Genomic DNA, 16715 nt, shown 5'->3' on the forward strand with positions numbered 1-16715 from the left:
ATAGGATAGTTTTAAAAAGGTCATTCGCAATGTACGCAGCAAGGCTTTAGGGCTAGGACCTTAGCTTGGCCTTTTGGCTGAGAGTAAGTGTCCCGGCTCCTAGGCTTTGTAGCGTATTATGAACTGACCGATAACGGATAATGAATAACGAAGATAGAACAATAACCCTTAAAAACCCCAAAACCCCCATTTGCATTTTTTTTTAACTAGCAGGCATGGCTAAACCGGGGGTCGGCAACCTGCGTCTCAGGAGCCGCATGTGTCTCTTTAGCGCTTCAGAGTAGTTTTTGTTTTAATATGGGTTCTGTTCGAGGACAAACATGACACAAATATTTTTAACGTTTTCCAATGCTGTAAAAATGTATAGAATAATATTTCAACAAGGGGTGTAACTATGAGACGAGCGGGAAGATCAGTTGGTACGAGTTCACGGGTGGGAAGTGGCGGGTTTGACTGCCACTATCTCACTGGTATTGGGTTGTAAAAAGACGGGATACAGATTCTTGCCTAAAAAGCAGTATAGTCATATATTGTGACATGATGTTTTGGCTCTCAGGCTTGGACTCCTGCCTGGAGAACTTAGCTGCAATGCATAACTCCGGCGCATCTCTCCTTCGCTTGCCTGTTTTAGAAGAACTCTGCCCCTTAAAGGGGCGCGTTACAAGCCAGACAGGTTGCTGTTTTAAATAGACCGCAGGTGTGTGATCGGCCATGGATCCCAAAAGTAAAAAGAGTAAAATAACTGCACAAAAATCATACTTAAACTTAATTAATGTGATTTCATCTAATATACTTTTCCAAAGAGCTATTTTATTTTTATAAATGCTTACTGCTTTTTATTGCACTTTTTGTTGCCAAGATAAGGGGTACGTTGAATTCTCAAAATAAAATGATATCAAAAATAGGATTTCTTTATTGAGACATACTGTAATTCATTAATACTGTAATAAAGTAAAACTTGAGGCAACAACAGAGTAACCACATGGTAGGTAGATAGATAGATACATAGATACTTAATTCATCCCCATAGGGAAATTCACAATCTCCACAGGATGCACTGCATATAACTTAGTAATTTTGATAGAGGACTAATATAGATACATACATCATGTATTGATTTTATTATAAGGATTTTATAAGGCTTTCATTTTATTTTTTTGCTGCTCTGAACATTTTTTGGGGGAGTATGGCTCTTTCAACACTGAGACTGTAATCACTAAGCTAGGGCTTGGGAACCTATGGCTCCTCTCATGAGTACATATAGCTCACAAGCCATATCTGGCTCTTTTCATGAGTGCCTATGGCTTGGAGATATAATAGAATTTGCGCATTTACTCAGTGTATCGTTACATATGAAGCCGGTTGTCGCACGTGCGAAGCTGAGACAATACAGACTGACCAAGGGGTTCAGTCCACAGTACACAATTTTAACTTGAGTTTGCAGTCAAGGTGTCACACCAAAAGACCTCGTTCTGGCTGTAAATTGCTAAATAATCCTTTACGCTTAAGCTTATTTAACAATCTAGGTTCATTGTTGAGATTATTTATGATAAAAAGCTACATAAAAACGTTGAATACAAAGAAGCTCGAGCAAAGCACCTGGAGCAATTTACCTGGGTGTGCAGTAGGAATTGGCAGAACTATACACAGGGCGTGCGTGCTCCTTTTCCTCCTCGCCCAGCGCTATCTGCACTAAAGGTAAATACGTTGGTATCCTCATTTGCAGTATTTTGTGACATTTTTACATGAGAACTTTGCTCGCACTTTGTTGTGAAACCATTTTTTAGGACAAAAATTATTCAGGACAAAATGAGCTATTGGAGGGAAACTAATTTGAAATGGGATATTTATATTGATACAGGACATAGACTCTGGCATTTACTATTATTTCATATATTTTGGACAAATCATCAAACATCACATGGTGAAATAAAATCAGCTGAAGAATTTAGCTTTTGTTTGGAGAGCGAGTTTGGCGGTTATTTTTTAATTTTTAAAATTAATTTTGTCTTAAAATACATTGTGTAGATTTCTCTCCGTAAATTATCAAAGTATCTCTGCTCTCATGGATCTTTAGCCTCAAAAAGGTTCCTGACCCTTGCACTAGGCCATTAGGATTATAAGTCGCATAAGAAAAGGCATTAGATTTGATCTCATCATCACACTATTTTTTCTCACAGTGCCACTTTGTACATTGTTGTAATGAAACATTACGGGAAGGAGTTAAGCTAAAACATTGTTCAGTGTGTCATCTTGAGTATACTGGTGTGATGATGAGATAAAATGTCATGCCTTTTCCTATGTCATCTGATCTGTAGTGATCTAGTGAATACACAGTGGATTTCAGCTTATTGATTATTTATTAGCGCTACTATTACGAATGGTAAAATTATGCCGGGCCATGAGAATATTGCCAGACCTTAAACCAATCCATTGTACAGAAAAGGTTGCAGACCACTGTCCTAGACAGATTGGGATTTTGGTTGTACCCTTATTGCTTGACTTTACCTTATGTAGATGCAGGCCACCATAAGACAGAACATAGTTCAACCTGGTTGCCAAAGGGAGCTGCACACTTCCAATAGTTTGGTCGTTTACTTGCCTGTTTCCTGTTTAATTGGAGGATGCACACGCTATTTCGACTCATCGCGTTTGTGTGATATTTCATAGTTACGTGCCAGACAAGGGCTTGAGCTCACAGAGCTGGAATGATAATAGCAGCTTTCCTCGATCCAGGGGCCGCCCGTCGAGGGGAGTAGCGAGGAACTTCCCCTAGCACGATCGCTGCTTTTTCTCGACACTTACCCTCATTCGCTCAGCACATGAGTGCTGGAGTCCCTGTGATGTTTTCCAGATGCCGAGGTCCAGTGAGCACATTGACCAAGACCTTCTTGCTCAGACCCACTTGATTTCTCCTCCAGTACAATGTCTTGTTAAAGAGCCACCTCTTTGGCCCGCCAGACTTCCTGGCTAAGATCAAATGAGACAATGGCTTTTTCTGAGGACACTAGGCCTCCAAACCTCAAAAGAGAAAGTTAATTATACTCACATTTATAATAGCTGATCAAGTTCTGCTGTACAACTTATTTGTACTTTGTGTTTGGGGCTGCTTGGTGTGTGACATTCCTATTTACCTTTCACTGCGGGCTACAGAGCGCACCAAATTAAAAGCTACATGTGCAAATTTAAGGAAGAAACTCGATTTCGCGTGTGGTCAAGCCGCACTGTTTTAAAGACAGAGGATAAAACATAAAAAAACAGAATTCACGTCTGTTTCCTACAACAACAAAAAACAGCTGTCAAACTTAATGAAATAGTTCAGTATTCAATATTAACCCCTTAATGACTCATAAAAAAACAAATACATGTCAGTAAGATGTCACCAGTCACTGAAATGCGTCATGCCACATATCATTGGAAAGCTCAAACTCCTGGGAGTCAAGATATGATGACCATACATCCCAAAATATACTTATCACAGAAACCTCACAATCCGTCGGAAACGAGAAACCCGAAATCTATAAATCCGGAGTAACCAGGGCGACCTTACATTCGCAAGAGTCTAGTGAATTCAACCATGTAAAATATTTTCTCCAAAACACACTATAATGCCAGCAGATAAGAAATATCCACTTGAAAGCACCTCTTCTACGCTCGATGTTTCTTCTTGCAATCTGTTCTTTTTCGTTTTAAAATTCCCCTTCAAGAAAATACATTCTCATCAGATGACTTATTACCTTTACATTGTCACTACTCTCAACCAATAGCAGGCTTTTTTTCATGGTCCACAGCAAGCATTTGTCTGTACGGGCTTTTTTGATAAAAGGAAGATCGCCTCTTTTAGTTGCGAATATCTTCAGCCAGTAGTAACTAAATCGATTCATGATTGACACATTGGTTAGCCAATGAAAATCTAAACATAATTGTATGCCATTTTCTGGGTCTGTATTCAAATTAGACCCTGGAATAAGAGTGCGTAACCCCACTAATGATTCATTTTTATGCACCAATTTTATGCGCAAGTGTGCACAATCATTAATTGACTTTGGGAAAGAGAAGTAAAACATTTAGTCTTTCACAATTTTAAAAGAATTGGCCAATGTAAAATGCACATTTGCAAAGGCTTTTGTGTTCTCAATTGCACGTCTCCCAATGGCCACTTTTGGAAGCGCCTAAACCTACCCTTAGAAGAATGAGAAAAATACAATGTGAAGTTGTTCAGATTGCGATCAAATTTGACAAAATCCCAGGTAAGGCTTCAAGCTATTGATTGGCTCATCTGTTTTCTAGCTGAAGATATCCATGCTAAACTCACCTGCTGGCATTTAATGGGAAAATAAATTCAGGCGATCAAAAACCTTTCATTTCTATGTGTTCCAATTTGGATTACTCAATGTTAGTAGTACCTGCAGTGATTATTTCAGATTGGATGGGATGCTTTGTTTTAATTAAACAGTCTGATTCCCTGGTCTGCACCAGTTCTGAACCAGCTGCTAAGGTATGCAGTGGTGGACAGGGCGGGGAGCACCTCTGTCGGGCCCTGACGGACACCGCATCTGAGAAAATCTGAAGAGAGTGCCCGGTGCGGGTCAGAAGTCGCCACAGTGTTTAAAAGTACCCAATTGTAGTCCGGAATTTTAGTTACACAAACACGTGTATCCTTTCTGTGACATCCATTCCATGATCCACCCAACATAATTAGCCTTTAATGAGTTAAGAATTTCATGCATGGATTGTTGGAGAGAAGGCCAGTGCCAGGACTAATGCAGGCAGTATAATAACCTCCGGCAACGGAATTATGTCGTCACAATTGCTGTCCAGCCTGCTGTTTTGCGCTTTATGGTGATGGTGAGGGGATGAGAGCATGCAGAATGGCTGTAAAAGCAAACAGTGTGAGCAGTGACAGCATGGCATCACGTGTTGCACGCTGATGCTGTTGTCATGAAAAGGAAAACGAAAGTTGTTTATTGGATGCTTACTTTGTACCTATTTTTTTTTTTACAATACATAGTGCAGGTTTTTACATTTTTGCACACACCCAAGATATAAAAGGCAGGATATGTACACATTTTTCATGGCCAAATAAAAGCACTCATCAAGGACTTTTAAGCTTTTTTTTTTTCAATTGCTCCGGTATGATTAAATCAAGAATGCGGTGTGTGTGTGTGTGTGTGTGTGTGTGTGTTTCTCTGTGTCTGTGTGTGTTTCATTGTGCGTGTGTTTCTGTGTGCGTGTGTGTGTGGAAGCGGGGGGACATTTGTAAAAAATACCAACACGCATGTTTTATTAGGTCCGGAAATACAATTGCGTTTTTTTATATGCAACTTTTTAATAAGGATCGACCAATCTCTGTTATTCAATTATTAGTATTAAGAGGAGGCTGATAACCGATATTTGGAGCAAAATCTACATTTGCCGAAAAGCTTAAACATTTGCAAAAGGACATTTTCATAAAGCAAAATGAAACAAAGAATATTTGTTATAAATTCAAATAAACATTAATAGCTCACTGAAAACTTTGACTGGGAGTAAATTCGCATTTCATTACAACTAACATGACTAATAAGTGGTTTACACAGGGAAATCCAATAAAACAGGGGTTTAAGTCGCAACGTGCCCTTGTTACAGCAATCAGGGAACAACTACGTACAGTAAAGATGAATTACTGTAAGGCTATATTAGCACACTAAAAATGCATTACAATATGGCTACTATAGTACATTATATGAAGCCTACTCGTGTACTATTAGATGTGGTTGTTAACATGGGTGTAACCAGCCTGTTTTGGGCGGGCTTAAAGCACCCCGATTTTAACCCAAGCACCTACAAAGTTATAGCATTTTCAATACCGTTTTCCTTAATATAGGACAGGATAAGCTTAATGTTGATAATGCTAGATTTGAAAGAAAAAAAAAAGAAAACAAAACACAAGTGAACAATGCAGCTTCGGAAACACTCCACTGTCTTAAAATGGTTCAGTCCATTTGATTCCTAGCACCGCGTTATGATGCATTCTGATAAATATGTATTTTCTCCTCACCTGTTTACCACATTATCATCACATTTTGATGGATTACCTATAAACCATTCACTATTAAAAATATGAATTTATATTGATATTTATGATACTGAATTCTTCTTGGTAATAAAACAGCCTGTGTTTGAGAACATGGAGGTTGATTATTTATCATTTTATTATTCATTACTCGTTTAAATGATTGAGTTAATGTTTAATGACTGAAAGATGTTCGTTTGCAGTTGTTTGTGGAAAGGTGGAGACATAAGATACTCTCTGTGCTTAGCACCCCAAAGCTCTAAACCTAAAATCGCCCCTGTTTGTGAATTTCCCTACGGGGATGAATATAGTATCTATTATCATAGTGTTTAGCTGCATTGGGTTGCCTCCAGTGTTATTGACGTTTGACAGAATATTTTGATAAACTCATTATATTGACAACTATCACTTTTTTGTTTTGTTCACGGAAACCAATGTTTCTTAATAAGCACGTTCAGACTACGATCCCGACACTCGCTCTATCAGAAGGATAAACCACAATACAGAAACGGATTGCTTTTATGGAACCAACCTTTTTATCAAACTTTGTAAACTCTGTTGCTTTTTCTCCAGCCCTATCGTTATGACCACGAAAAGCCTTGGGAGACAAAAATGCGACAGGCCGCCGAGCGACAGGGCATCATCGAGCAAATGGAAAAAGAGGATTATGAAGAAAACCTAAGAATGGCAAGCGGTGCAGGACCATCTTCCGCACCTGGGCCCAGCGACAAAACGTAACCCCCTTGTTTTGAGTTTGTTTTTGTTGAGTGTTTTTTTTTTTGCGTCTAATCAGACGAATACATCTGAAATTACCATGGAAACGCATACCTCAAAACCCCAAATTGGCTGGTTATTTGAATGTGAGTCTTATAACCCCAAGTAAAAAATGCTACCATAATTGTGCAATGATATATCCACCGACTAACATTGCTTACCAAATCGCATAACATTGTATGGAACGGTATTAGAACCAGTGTTGTGGCGGTGGGAGCGCTGAAACCTAAATACTAGTCCACGAGTGGCACAGATGACATATTAAAAGGCAGAGCTTAACTCATTATCACACATTTTCTATTCGGTGCCAAAACACTGATTTGCACAGTACATTTTGTTCTGCATTCTTATAGGTCAAACAGTCTCTCCACTTCTTCACCAGCGAATGTTAAAGAAAGGAGAAAACAAAAGTATTTTAACAAAATACTATACAAGGTTGCCCTGCGATTGGCTGGCAACCAGTTCAGGGTGTCCCCTGCCCACTGCCCGAAGATGGCTGGGATGGGCTCCAGCCCCCCCGCGACCCTAATGAGGATAAGCGGTACGGCTAATGAGATGAGATGAGATGAGACTATACAAGGTCTTTACGTTATTGACAAACGGGTGAAGAAGTGAAAGGCATGTTCAACCTATAAAAACAAAATGCACTGTGCATTTTTTTCTGGCACCATAAGTAAAAATAGTGTAATTGTTGCGCACTGCAGTGGACGATGAAAGAGTTGGTTATTCGTTAAACTCTTTTTATTTTTATTTTATTTTTTTAAAATGTTTTCCTTGTTCACATCAGCTTTGTTTGGATTTGCCATGTCTGTTAGCGGATCTCACCCTGTGTACAGAAAAAGTGCCATATAAGTAAAGTGCAAATAACGAGACAACCTCAACAATCAAGTATGAACATATTAATTAAATAACATGTTAAATAACTGGTGTTGTGTGCCCTCTTCCACAGCATCCTTTCAAGCATCCATTTATCAACCTCATGCATTCGTTCACGTGTCTCACATGATAATGATATGAAATCTAATCGTATGTCATCTTTACCACGTGGAGTTGGGTCTGTGCTCTCATCGTAGTGACACGGGTTCAATTCCTGTTGCGTATAATGTTTCGCGATTTTGGTCTGTGACACTTTGCAACTGATCATTTTTTTGCACCTATAGTGTTTAATAGAGACACGTTAGCTCTTACTGTTGTCTCAATTTAATGCGCCTTATAGTCCGATACACATTATGTATGAAAAATATATAACAAAAGTCTATTTTAAAGGGGCGGGTGCACCTTATAATACAATGCACGTTTTAGAGCGAAAAATTTGGTTATTTTAATTGGCGTGTGGTGTTTCTCTTCTAGTCAACGAAAGAAGAAAGAGGACAAAAAAGAAGCTAGCGCCGCAGGACCTTCCTCTGCAACCAAGAAACGTCTCTCCCCGGCATATAGTCACCCTATGTATGAAAAATATATCACACAAGACTATTTTTGGGGGGTGGGTGCGCCTTATGGGCCGATGCACTTTATAGAGTGAAAAATATGGTAATTTTAATTGGCGTGTTATGTTACTCTTCTAGTGAACAAAAGGAGGAGGACAAAGAAGAAGCTAGCACCGCAGGACCTTCCTCTGCACCCCCGAAATGTCTTTTCCCGGCATATAGTCACCCTATGTATGAAAAATATATCACACAAGACTATTTTGGGGGGGCGGGTGCGCCTTATAGTCTGATGCACTTTATAGAGTGAAAAATTGTTGTGTTGTTTTGTGTCTAATCAGACAACAATTCTTAATTGATCACAGACAAGTCAAATATTAATCGGTGTACTGTGTTTCTCCTCCAGTGAGCAAAAGATGAAAAAGGACGAACATGAAGCTAGCGCCGCAAGACTCGCACCCTCTTCCTTCCCCAAAAAGGTTGTTGTTAACACAAGAAAACCGAGGATTATACAATTGTGCACAATTTAGAATTAGAAATGTCTTTGTTATTGATTACAATGTCAGTTGTCAAGAACCCAGTCAGGGTGCTGCAGAATCACAATGCAGAATCACAGATTAAAATTGCAAGCACCACGTAGCCCCCATAGAACACCTGGGTAGCCCATGGACAGGTCCTAAAAATTGCTCACCAGTAAACGAATCATTGCGGATTTTCTAGGAAATTGGATTTCTAACTGGCATGTTTTGTGGTTAACTGAGCCTGTTCTTTTTCTAATACTTACAAACTGCTTATAACATAGTAACAAGACCGACAAATCATAACAGGATAAGTTTCTAGCATTTACATCTGACTTGCTGCAGGCTCTTGTGAAAAAGCCCTGTTGTGCTGTTAAAACAGCGTTTAGTTGCTTCACCCTTTCATAGCGTTCGTTTCCAGTTAGCTTTTTGTGTTCAACATGTTTGGTCTGGCGGTGCCTCTTGACATCATTATATGCGGGACAGTAAAAATTATATCACGGGCCATAACTGGACTTTGGACATGGCAGCCGTAGACCCAAGCACCGAATGCGACAACTTACTGTCAGTTCATCAGGCTGTACTTGTTGGTGATCCCAAAGGCAGGCAGGCATGGGTTCTGTACAGTAGAACATCACAAAAAGCTGAGACAAGAGTGCTTGGGACGTGACAAAGAAGACGAAAAACTTGCAACGCACTAAAGGGGGTGAAGTACTAATAAAGACACATATCAAGACTAGTGACAACAGTTGTTAGAAACAAATTGGCACCAAGAAGTGAGTGACCAAATAGGTAAGGTCAGGCGAGAGAACATTCAGAGAAGCAGAACTCAAGAGTGCAGGATTGGGACAGTCGAGTACATTGGTCACAACAGGATCAGACTTGGCACTCCAGGATAAACATATAATGAAAAACTTCCTGTTCGAAAGTAAGATTTCCATCTTAAAAAACAAAATACAGGAATCTCTCGTTGCATCACGGTTCACTGTTTGCTGTTTTAATACTTCCCGGATTATCATTGTGCCTCGTGTACTGCATTCTGATTGGTTAAACCCTCTCCTTTCCTGCCCGTGCGTCAATAACTTTGCGGTCTTAGTAGATGTATGTAAAACAGCTTGACGGAGGTACATTACGTACCCACAAATATTATACAATTTCCAGTTCTCCTAACGCCATCATGTCAACAAAAGGCTTTGGACCCTCAATAGCACCTGTGGCTGGCTCAAACAGCTGAGCAAGATTAGAGGTAAGATCGGGCCCAAAAAAAGCACCCGAGCCCGACGCAGGCCCGAGGGGTATTAAACCCGACCCGGACCGAGCCCGACTAATTAACTGGATTTGCTGGCCCGGCCCGAGGGGGCCCGAAATTACATATTTTATTTATAAGGAGGGGTGATTTATGATAACAAATTAAACTCTGCCTTTTGTTACAACATCTAGGCCTAAGTTAAATAAAACTGTATAAACATTTACATCTTTTATATTTCTGTGTCTGCACTGCAGATGTTACATTAAGCGACAATCTGTCATTGACGGTTTTTTTTTTTTTAAGGTAGCGAAAACATTTAAGGGCGTCCGTCATTTTGACGACTTGATCATTGGGCCATAATCCACAGCAGCAGTAGTAGTACGTCCTTAAGATTTTAGCGCGGCACTATCATTGAGGGGGTGTTGACGTGTTGTGCCCTTTTCCGACTCCTATGCAAATACCCCCCCCCCCCCCCCCCCCTGATCGTATTCTATATAAAACGCTTATTAAAACAATAAAGCGAGCTAATTATAATAATTGGGAGATCCTAGTCTATATAACGCGTTTATTTAAACAATAAAGCGTGATTTTATTCTGCAAATTGCGTTTTTTAACGCGGATGAAAATGTCACCAACGTCAATGTACACTTCCGACAAAAGCGATCGTATTCTATATAAAACGCTTATTAAAACTCTTACCAGAGTGCGTTTTCCTCGTCAGTTCTCCTCTCTTGAGTTTATCCTTAACTTCTTGTTGGTCCGACTCCATATCGGGGATACCAGGCCAAAATCACGCGAATTTGCGGAGGGGAAGATTATTAAGAGGACAGCATTCACGTCACGTCACGTGCACAGAGCATGCTCTGGCTCCGTTAAAAGCAATTACAGCTCCTTCTCCGTTTTATCCAAATTATTTATTTTATAACAAGTATTCCTTGGTCTAGTATCCATACATAGTTTAAGTATATATTTTTAATGAACATATATTTATAATTATTAATTAATTTAAAAAAAAAAAAAAAAAAAAAAAAGCAGGACCGAACCCGACCCGACCGTATGACTGACATTTCAGGCCCGACCCGGCCCGAAATTGCCTCGGGTTCGGGTTCGGGCTCGGGCCATGAATCTTAGCTCTAAGCAAGATGCTTTCTACCTACCTACCTACTTACCTACCTACCTACCTACCTACATAATATCTCAAGAGGGGTGACCGACAGCAAGACAAACACATACAATAACAAAGAAAATTTAAAAAGGTAAAAAAATAGCAAAAAATACACTCAAACATTTTTGGACCATGGCCAGCCCAAACACCCAAACAAGTTAGGCACCTCGGCACCCAAGTTGGTCATGCTTTCGTCCCTCCATATGAAACGGCACGCACGAAAGCGGCCATGTCCACTAGATTTAGACCTCTTTCCTGCAGAGCACTCATAACGCCATCCATCCACATCAATCGCAGCCTTCCTCTTGGTCTCCTTCCATTGACTTCTGCTCTGTAGATCCTCTTCAACATTCGCTCCTCATCCATCTCCTGTCTTATCCACACACTTGCTCAGTTCCACAACTACTCCAGTTCTGTCTCTCACAATTTTATTTCTCAATCTATCCAATCTTGTCACTCCTAACATACTCCCCAAACACTCCATCTCACAAACATTTAATTTCCTTCTCAAATCTGCATTCAGGCAAGTTTCTGCACCATACAACACAGTCGGCACAACCGCACTCTTTTACAGTCCCCTCTTAACATCCATACTCATACTCTTGTTGCTCATCACTCTCCTCAGAGCACCCAAAACCTTGCTTCCTTGATTTACTCTGTGCAATACTTCGCACTCCATTCCACCAACTGCAGCCACATCACAACCCAAGTACCTAAAGCTTTCAACTTCTTCCAGCACCTGTCCATGCTTTCTATCTCGGGTGACCATATTCCTGATTTGCGTGGTGCTGTCCAAAATTTTACTGATTTTTAATGTGTCCCGCAAATTGCTGTCCCGCAGTTCCGAATGGCAGGCGCCAATTTTTTTTTTCTTAAATCAAACGTCCATCGCTCGTTGGGAAAACAGAAGACACACAGGCTATAATGGCGGCAGGTTACGGCAAGCTCTGTGTATGTTCGATGGGTGTGATTGTGACAGTCCCGTGTAGGCTGGTGTATGCTGTCAGTCAACTTGCTGGGCTGGTGCACATAATACAAAGTCATTGTTGTTTAAAGAGACGCACACTGAAAAAAACACGGCAACAGCCATCATTCTAAGCGGCTTGTTACATGGAAAAAGGCCGGCATCTTGACAAAGATCTTCAACCAGTTCTTGGCCCAATCAATTGTCCCACACTGCCTAAAGGCCTCCACCATTGTCAACTTTGTGTCTTTTTTCTCCAGACCTCCTTTGACAAGTATGACGAGTTCGAGACTCACGTGCTGACGTTGATGAGGCAGGCCGGTGAGCAACAGCGTCTCGAGCTAGAGCGCCTCAAGCAGAAGAAGAAAGACGAAGAAGAGGGCGCTAATGCTGCAGGAGCTTCCTCTGCTCTCGCAGACAATGATAAAACATAATCACTTTGTTTTCAGTTTCATTTAGTTCAGTTAGTTAAGTTCAAGTATTGCAGTTCAATTTTGTTCATTGAGTTGCAGACTAATTTTGTTGATGACGCTGTAGTTTGATTTTGTTCATTGTCTTGTTGTGTCAAATCAGACAAATAAATCTCAAATACCCACAGATAGGTGTAATTGTAGAGGGAACAGGTAAGGTTAAAGTTAAGTGAGATAACAAGAAGCAGGTGAGGACTGTGCTGCTTAAAACTTTCTATTAAGTTAGATGCATAATTTGGACCTCTTTGGATTTTCCAACAATCTCAATTGACTGAAAGGCCCAAACTTTCTTTTTTCTTTTTTTACAGACTCCCCCCACCCATAAAAAAAAAAAAAGAATTCCCTTCCCATTTTTCAATTTAACTTTATCATCGATCACTGCAAAGATACATTGACAGTGAATAAACAATTCCAGGTCCATCCCACTTGAAGCCCTGGATGACAGGTGAGGTCCACAAACTGCTGAGGAAGAACATTGTGTTCAAGTCAGGAGACAAATCCCTCTAAGGTGCAGCATCGGGTGACATAAGGAATGGAATCCAGAAGGCCAAATTTGCTTACAGGAGAATTGAACAACATCTAGAGTCACAAGAGCAGGCAGGTGTGGCAAGGACTTTGACAAAAACGTACAAAGAGGTTGTTGCAATAACTGGGAGCCAAAATGAGAACCTGCTATCGGCTGTCAACTTCAGTAACATCACCTACACAAACCGATAGGGTTCTTGAATGGTTTCAGTGGGACAGCAAAGGTGCTGCATGTAATCCAAAATATGGAGACTTCAAAAGTGTCAAAACACTACTCAGGTGGCCAAGATGACCCCTGGAGAAGAAAAGTACTTCGACAGACAAATAAAAGGCTGCCTCTCACGTGTTCTATTCTCTTACCTGCGGGAAGCTAACGACAATTTTGCCAAACAATTACCACACATTAGAAGAGAACCCGGAAAACAAGCAAGAATTGCAAAAGATGCATTGTGGAACGCGGCATATGGAAAGCAAATTCATTACAAGGGTGACAAGGAGCGCAGCTATCAAGACAATGTATAATTTGTTGTGGCCTAAAGATTAGGAAGTTCAGCTCCATCGATATTGCTGGAGAAATGAGCCTGATGTAGAAATGATGAATTTTGCTGTTGTTAGGGTCAACATCTGTCACAAACCTTCCGTTTGCATTGCTCAAATGACCATGAGGGAGACGGCTTACCTGTCCCAGTTCGCAGCAGTGACATAGTGACCTCCCTTGATGACCTTTAACTCAGATGACTAAGAGAGTCGAAAATATCGTAAAGGCAGGGGGGGTCCTGTCTCGTCTGAGTTGAAGAATGAGGAAATCTTTTCCAGAAACAGTGGGCAAATGGAGCCCAAGAAGAAGATAAAGCTCTTGGACTGGGTTATAAGCCAGAGACTGACGAGTTTAACTTGCTAATAATTAGTAAACTTCTAGACTTGGTTGGATTCAGTAGAAGAGCAGGAGGCATAGAAAGGCCGTCCTGACAAAAAACATCAATAACACCCTCTCTCGGTATCTCTCTGCTGTCAGCTAGCTGAGGAAAGCAGTGGACCCCTGGCCACTCAAAGTGGGAGGCAAAACCTTCCCTGACTGCTTCCAAATTCGTACCTTTTGAGGCTCAGGATGACGTTAAGTTTTTCTACACTACCCTTGATCGTCTGGTTGTCCAAAAGAAGCAGACATGTCTTTTAATCATCTTATTGAGTCTAGTTTTTGTCAATGCGGGCATGCAGGGTACGTCGGTATTGCAGGCACACGTACAGTACATATCTACTCTCAAGCAGGAGACCCATTGCTCGGAAGTGGAAGAGAAAAGAAAATGACACTTTGTATGCAGTTTAATGATAATATGCATGACCTCCCTAAATCCAATATTCGTTCAGTCAAGTGGGAGGTGTTAAGTTTACTGGGGTCCTAAAGGGTGTTTGCTTGTGGCTTGTTTCTGTTTACGCAGGGTTGGGTAGGGTTACTTTAACTTGATTACTTTCAATTACTTTTGGATTACTCCAATACCATATATGCTAATAAAAGACAAAATGCAGGCTTGGGGAGTAACGGAATACATGGAACGGCAAAAATGTTGTTGGCAAGCTGTTTGGATTTATTTTCATTTTGTTTCTGTCACATTTTATGTTAGTTTTGCCGGAGATCAAAGCCAGGAGAGAAAGCTTACCACGTGTTGCGAGTCATAATTTTATTCATAGTTTATTTTGTCTTTTATTAGCATATTTGGTATTGGAGTAATCCAAAAGTAATTGAAAGTAATCAAGTTAAAGTAACCCTACCCAACCCTGTGTTTACGGTAAATAAACTGAAAAGAAACAGCAAATAAGGTATTGGTAAATTACTGATTGAATCGCGGGTGTGCAGTATCATCTCATCACATTAGTTGCACCGCTTATCCTCAGTAGGGTCGCAGGAGTGCGGGAGCCCATCCTAGCAATCATCTGGCTGAACTGGTTGCCAGCCAATCGCAGGGCACACAGGGACAGACAACTCGCTGGCTCATTCACACCTAGGGACAATTTGGACTGGCCAATCCACCTGAAATGCATGTCTTTGGAATGTGGGAGGAAACCGGAGCGCCCGGCGTAAACCCACGCAAGCACGGGGAGAACATACAAACTCCGCACAGGATGTCCGGTAGCTGGATTTGAACCCATACAGGAGGTTCCCAAGACCTTAGAAATGTACCGCACACGCGCTAACCACTGCGCCGCCAGTTGATCAAAATTAGGGGCGCTTAGTCCAAATTAGAGAAAATCAGTAAACGAAGTCTGGGGTAAAAATGTTTGTGTTTGTTCATCTCAAGTTACAGTGACTTTAGTTTTAAGTGTACAGCACGATCTCTACACTTAAATAATAACGCACCACACATAAACCTCCATTATTTTAGCAACTGCCGACTTCCTCCACTGTCGGTGCGTGTAATAAACCCGCATTTTATTCTTATTAATATTTCATCTTTTTATGATATTTTCAAGGAGGAGGTCTTGCCCCAAGTGGAGGAGTTCAAGTATCTTGGGGTCTTGTTCACGAGTGAGGGTAGGATGGAACGGGAGATCGACAGACGGGTCGGTGCAGCGTCTGCCGTCATTCGGACCCTGTACCGGTCCATTGTGGTGAAGAGGGAGCTGAGCCAAAAGGCAAAGCTGTCGATCTACCGGTCGATCTACGTTCCTACCCTCACCTATGGTCATGACCGGAAGAACACGATCCCGGATATAAGTGGCCGAAATGAGTTTCATCCGCAGGGTGGCTGGGTTCTCCCTTAGAGATAAGGTGAGAAGCTCAGTCATCCGGGAGGGACTGTGTAGAGCCACTGCTCCTCCGCGTTGAGAGGAGTCAGTTGAGCTGGCTCGGGCATCTTATAAGGATGCCTCCTGGACGCCTCCCTCGGGAGGTGTTCCGGGCATGTCCCACCGGCAGGAGGCCCCGGGGGCGACCCAGGACACGTTGGAGAGACTATGTCTCTCGGCTGGCTTGGGAACGCCTCGGGGTCCCGGATGAGCTGGAGGAGGTGGCTGGGGATAGGGTCGTCTGGGCTTCCCTTCTAACGCTGCTGCCCCCGCGACCCGACCTCGGATAAGCGTAAGACGGATGGATGGATGATATTTTCATCTTTATTACTATTTGAATGTGCTTTTAGTTCTAAGGTCAGTGATCAGTGTTGGACACGTTACTGAATAACTAATTAGTTACAGTTAGGAATTACTTCATTTATAAATTAATTGAATTACCTTCCCAGATTACTGATCACCCAAAAATAGCACGTTACTCTGAAAGTAACTGTCCAGTTACAAACAGGCTTGGGGAGTAAGGGAATACATGTAACGTTAGGTAATTAGGATTGAAATACAATGCAATTGTATTCCGTTACAGAAAAACAAAATCCAATTACAGGTATATTTAATCTAATGATTCCTTTGCAGGACTACAGTTTTATTTTGAATACTTCAGGGTACAATGATTAAATCCAGTGCACATTGATTTTAACTATTTTTATTTATTTCCTCGTTCGCATTTTCCATCCATCCATTATCTGCACCGCTTATCCTCAGTAGGGTCACGGGGAAGCTGGAGCCC

The 16715-nt window shown here is 41.2% G+C and overlaps 1 protein-coding gene across 1 annotated transcript in view; it reads left to right on the forward strand.

Moving 5' to 3' along the window:
- LOC148351627 (dnaJ homolog subfamily C member 17-like) overlaps positions 1–12746 on the forward strand; it is a 61043-nt gene extending 48297 nt beyond the window's left edge. Inside the window, exons 11-15 of the mRNA XM_088354964.1 lie at positions 6629–6789; positions 8180–8275; positions 8395–8487; positions 8660–8732; positions 12410–12746. Of these exons, the coding sequence (XP_088211090.1) occupies positions 6629–6789; positions 8180–8275; positions 8395–8487; positions 8660–8732; positions 12410–12583 (597 nt within the window). The 3' untranslated portion in view covers positions 12584–12746. The remainder of the gene's footprint in view (positions 1–6628; positions 6790–8179; positions 8276–8394; positions 8488–8659; positions 8733–12409) is intronic.
- The last annotated feature ends 3969 nt before the right edge of the window (positions 12747–16715 follow it).

Source organism: Urocampus carinirostris, chromosome 15 (assembly GCF_059441175.1).
Source record: "Urocampus carinirostris isolate Australia breed hairy pipefish chromosome 15, RoL_Ucar_1.0, whole genome shotgun sequence".
In the NCBI taxonomy this organism is placed as follows: Eukaryota; Metazoa; Chordata; class Actinopteri; order Syngnathiformes; family Syngnathidae; genus Urocampus; species Urocampus carinirostris.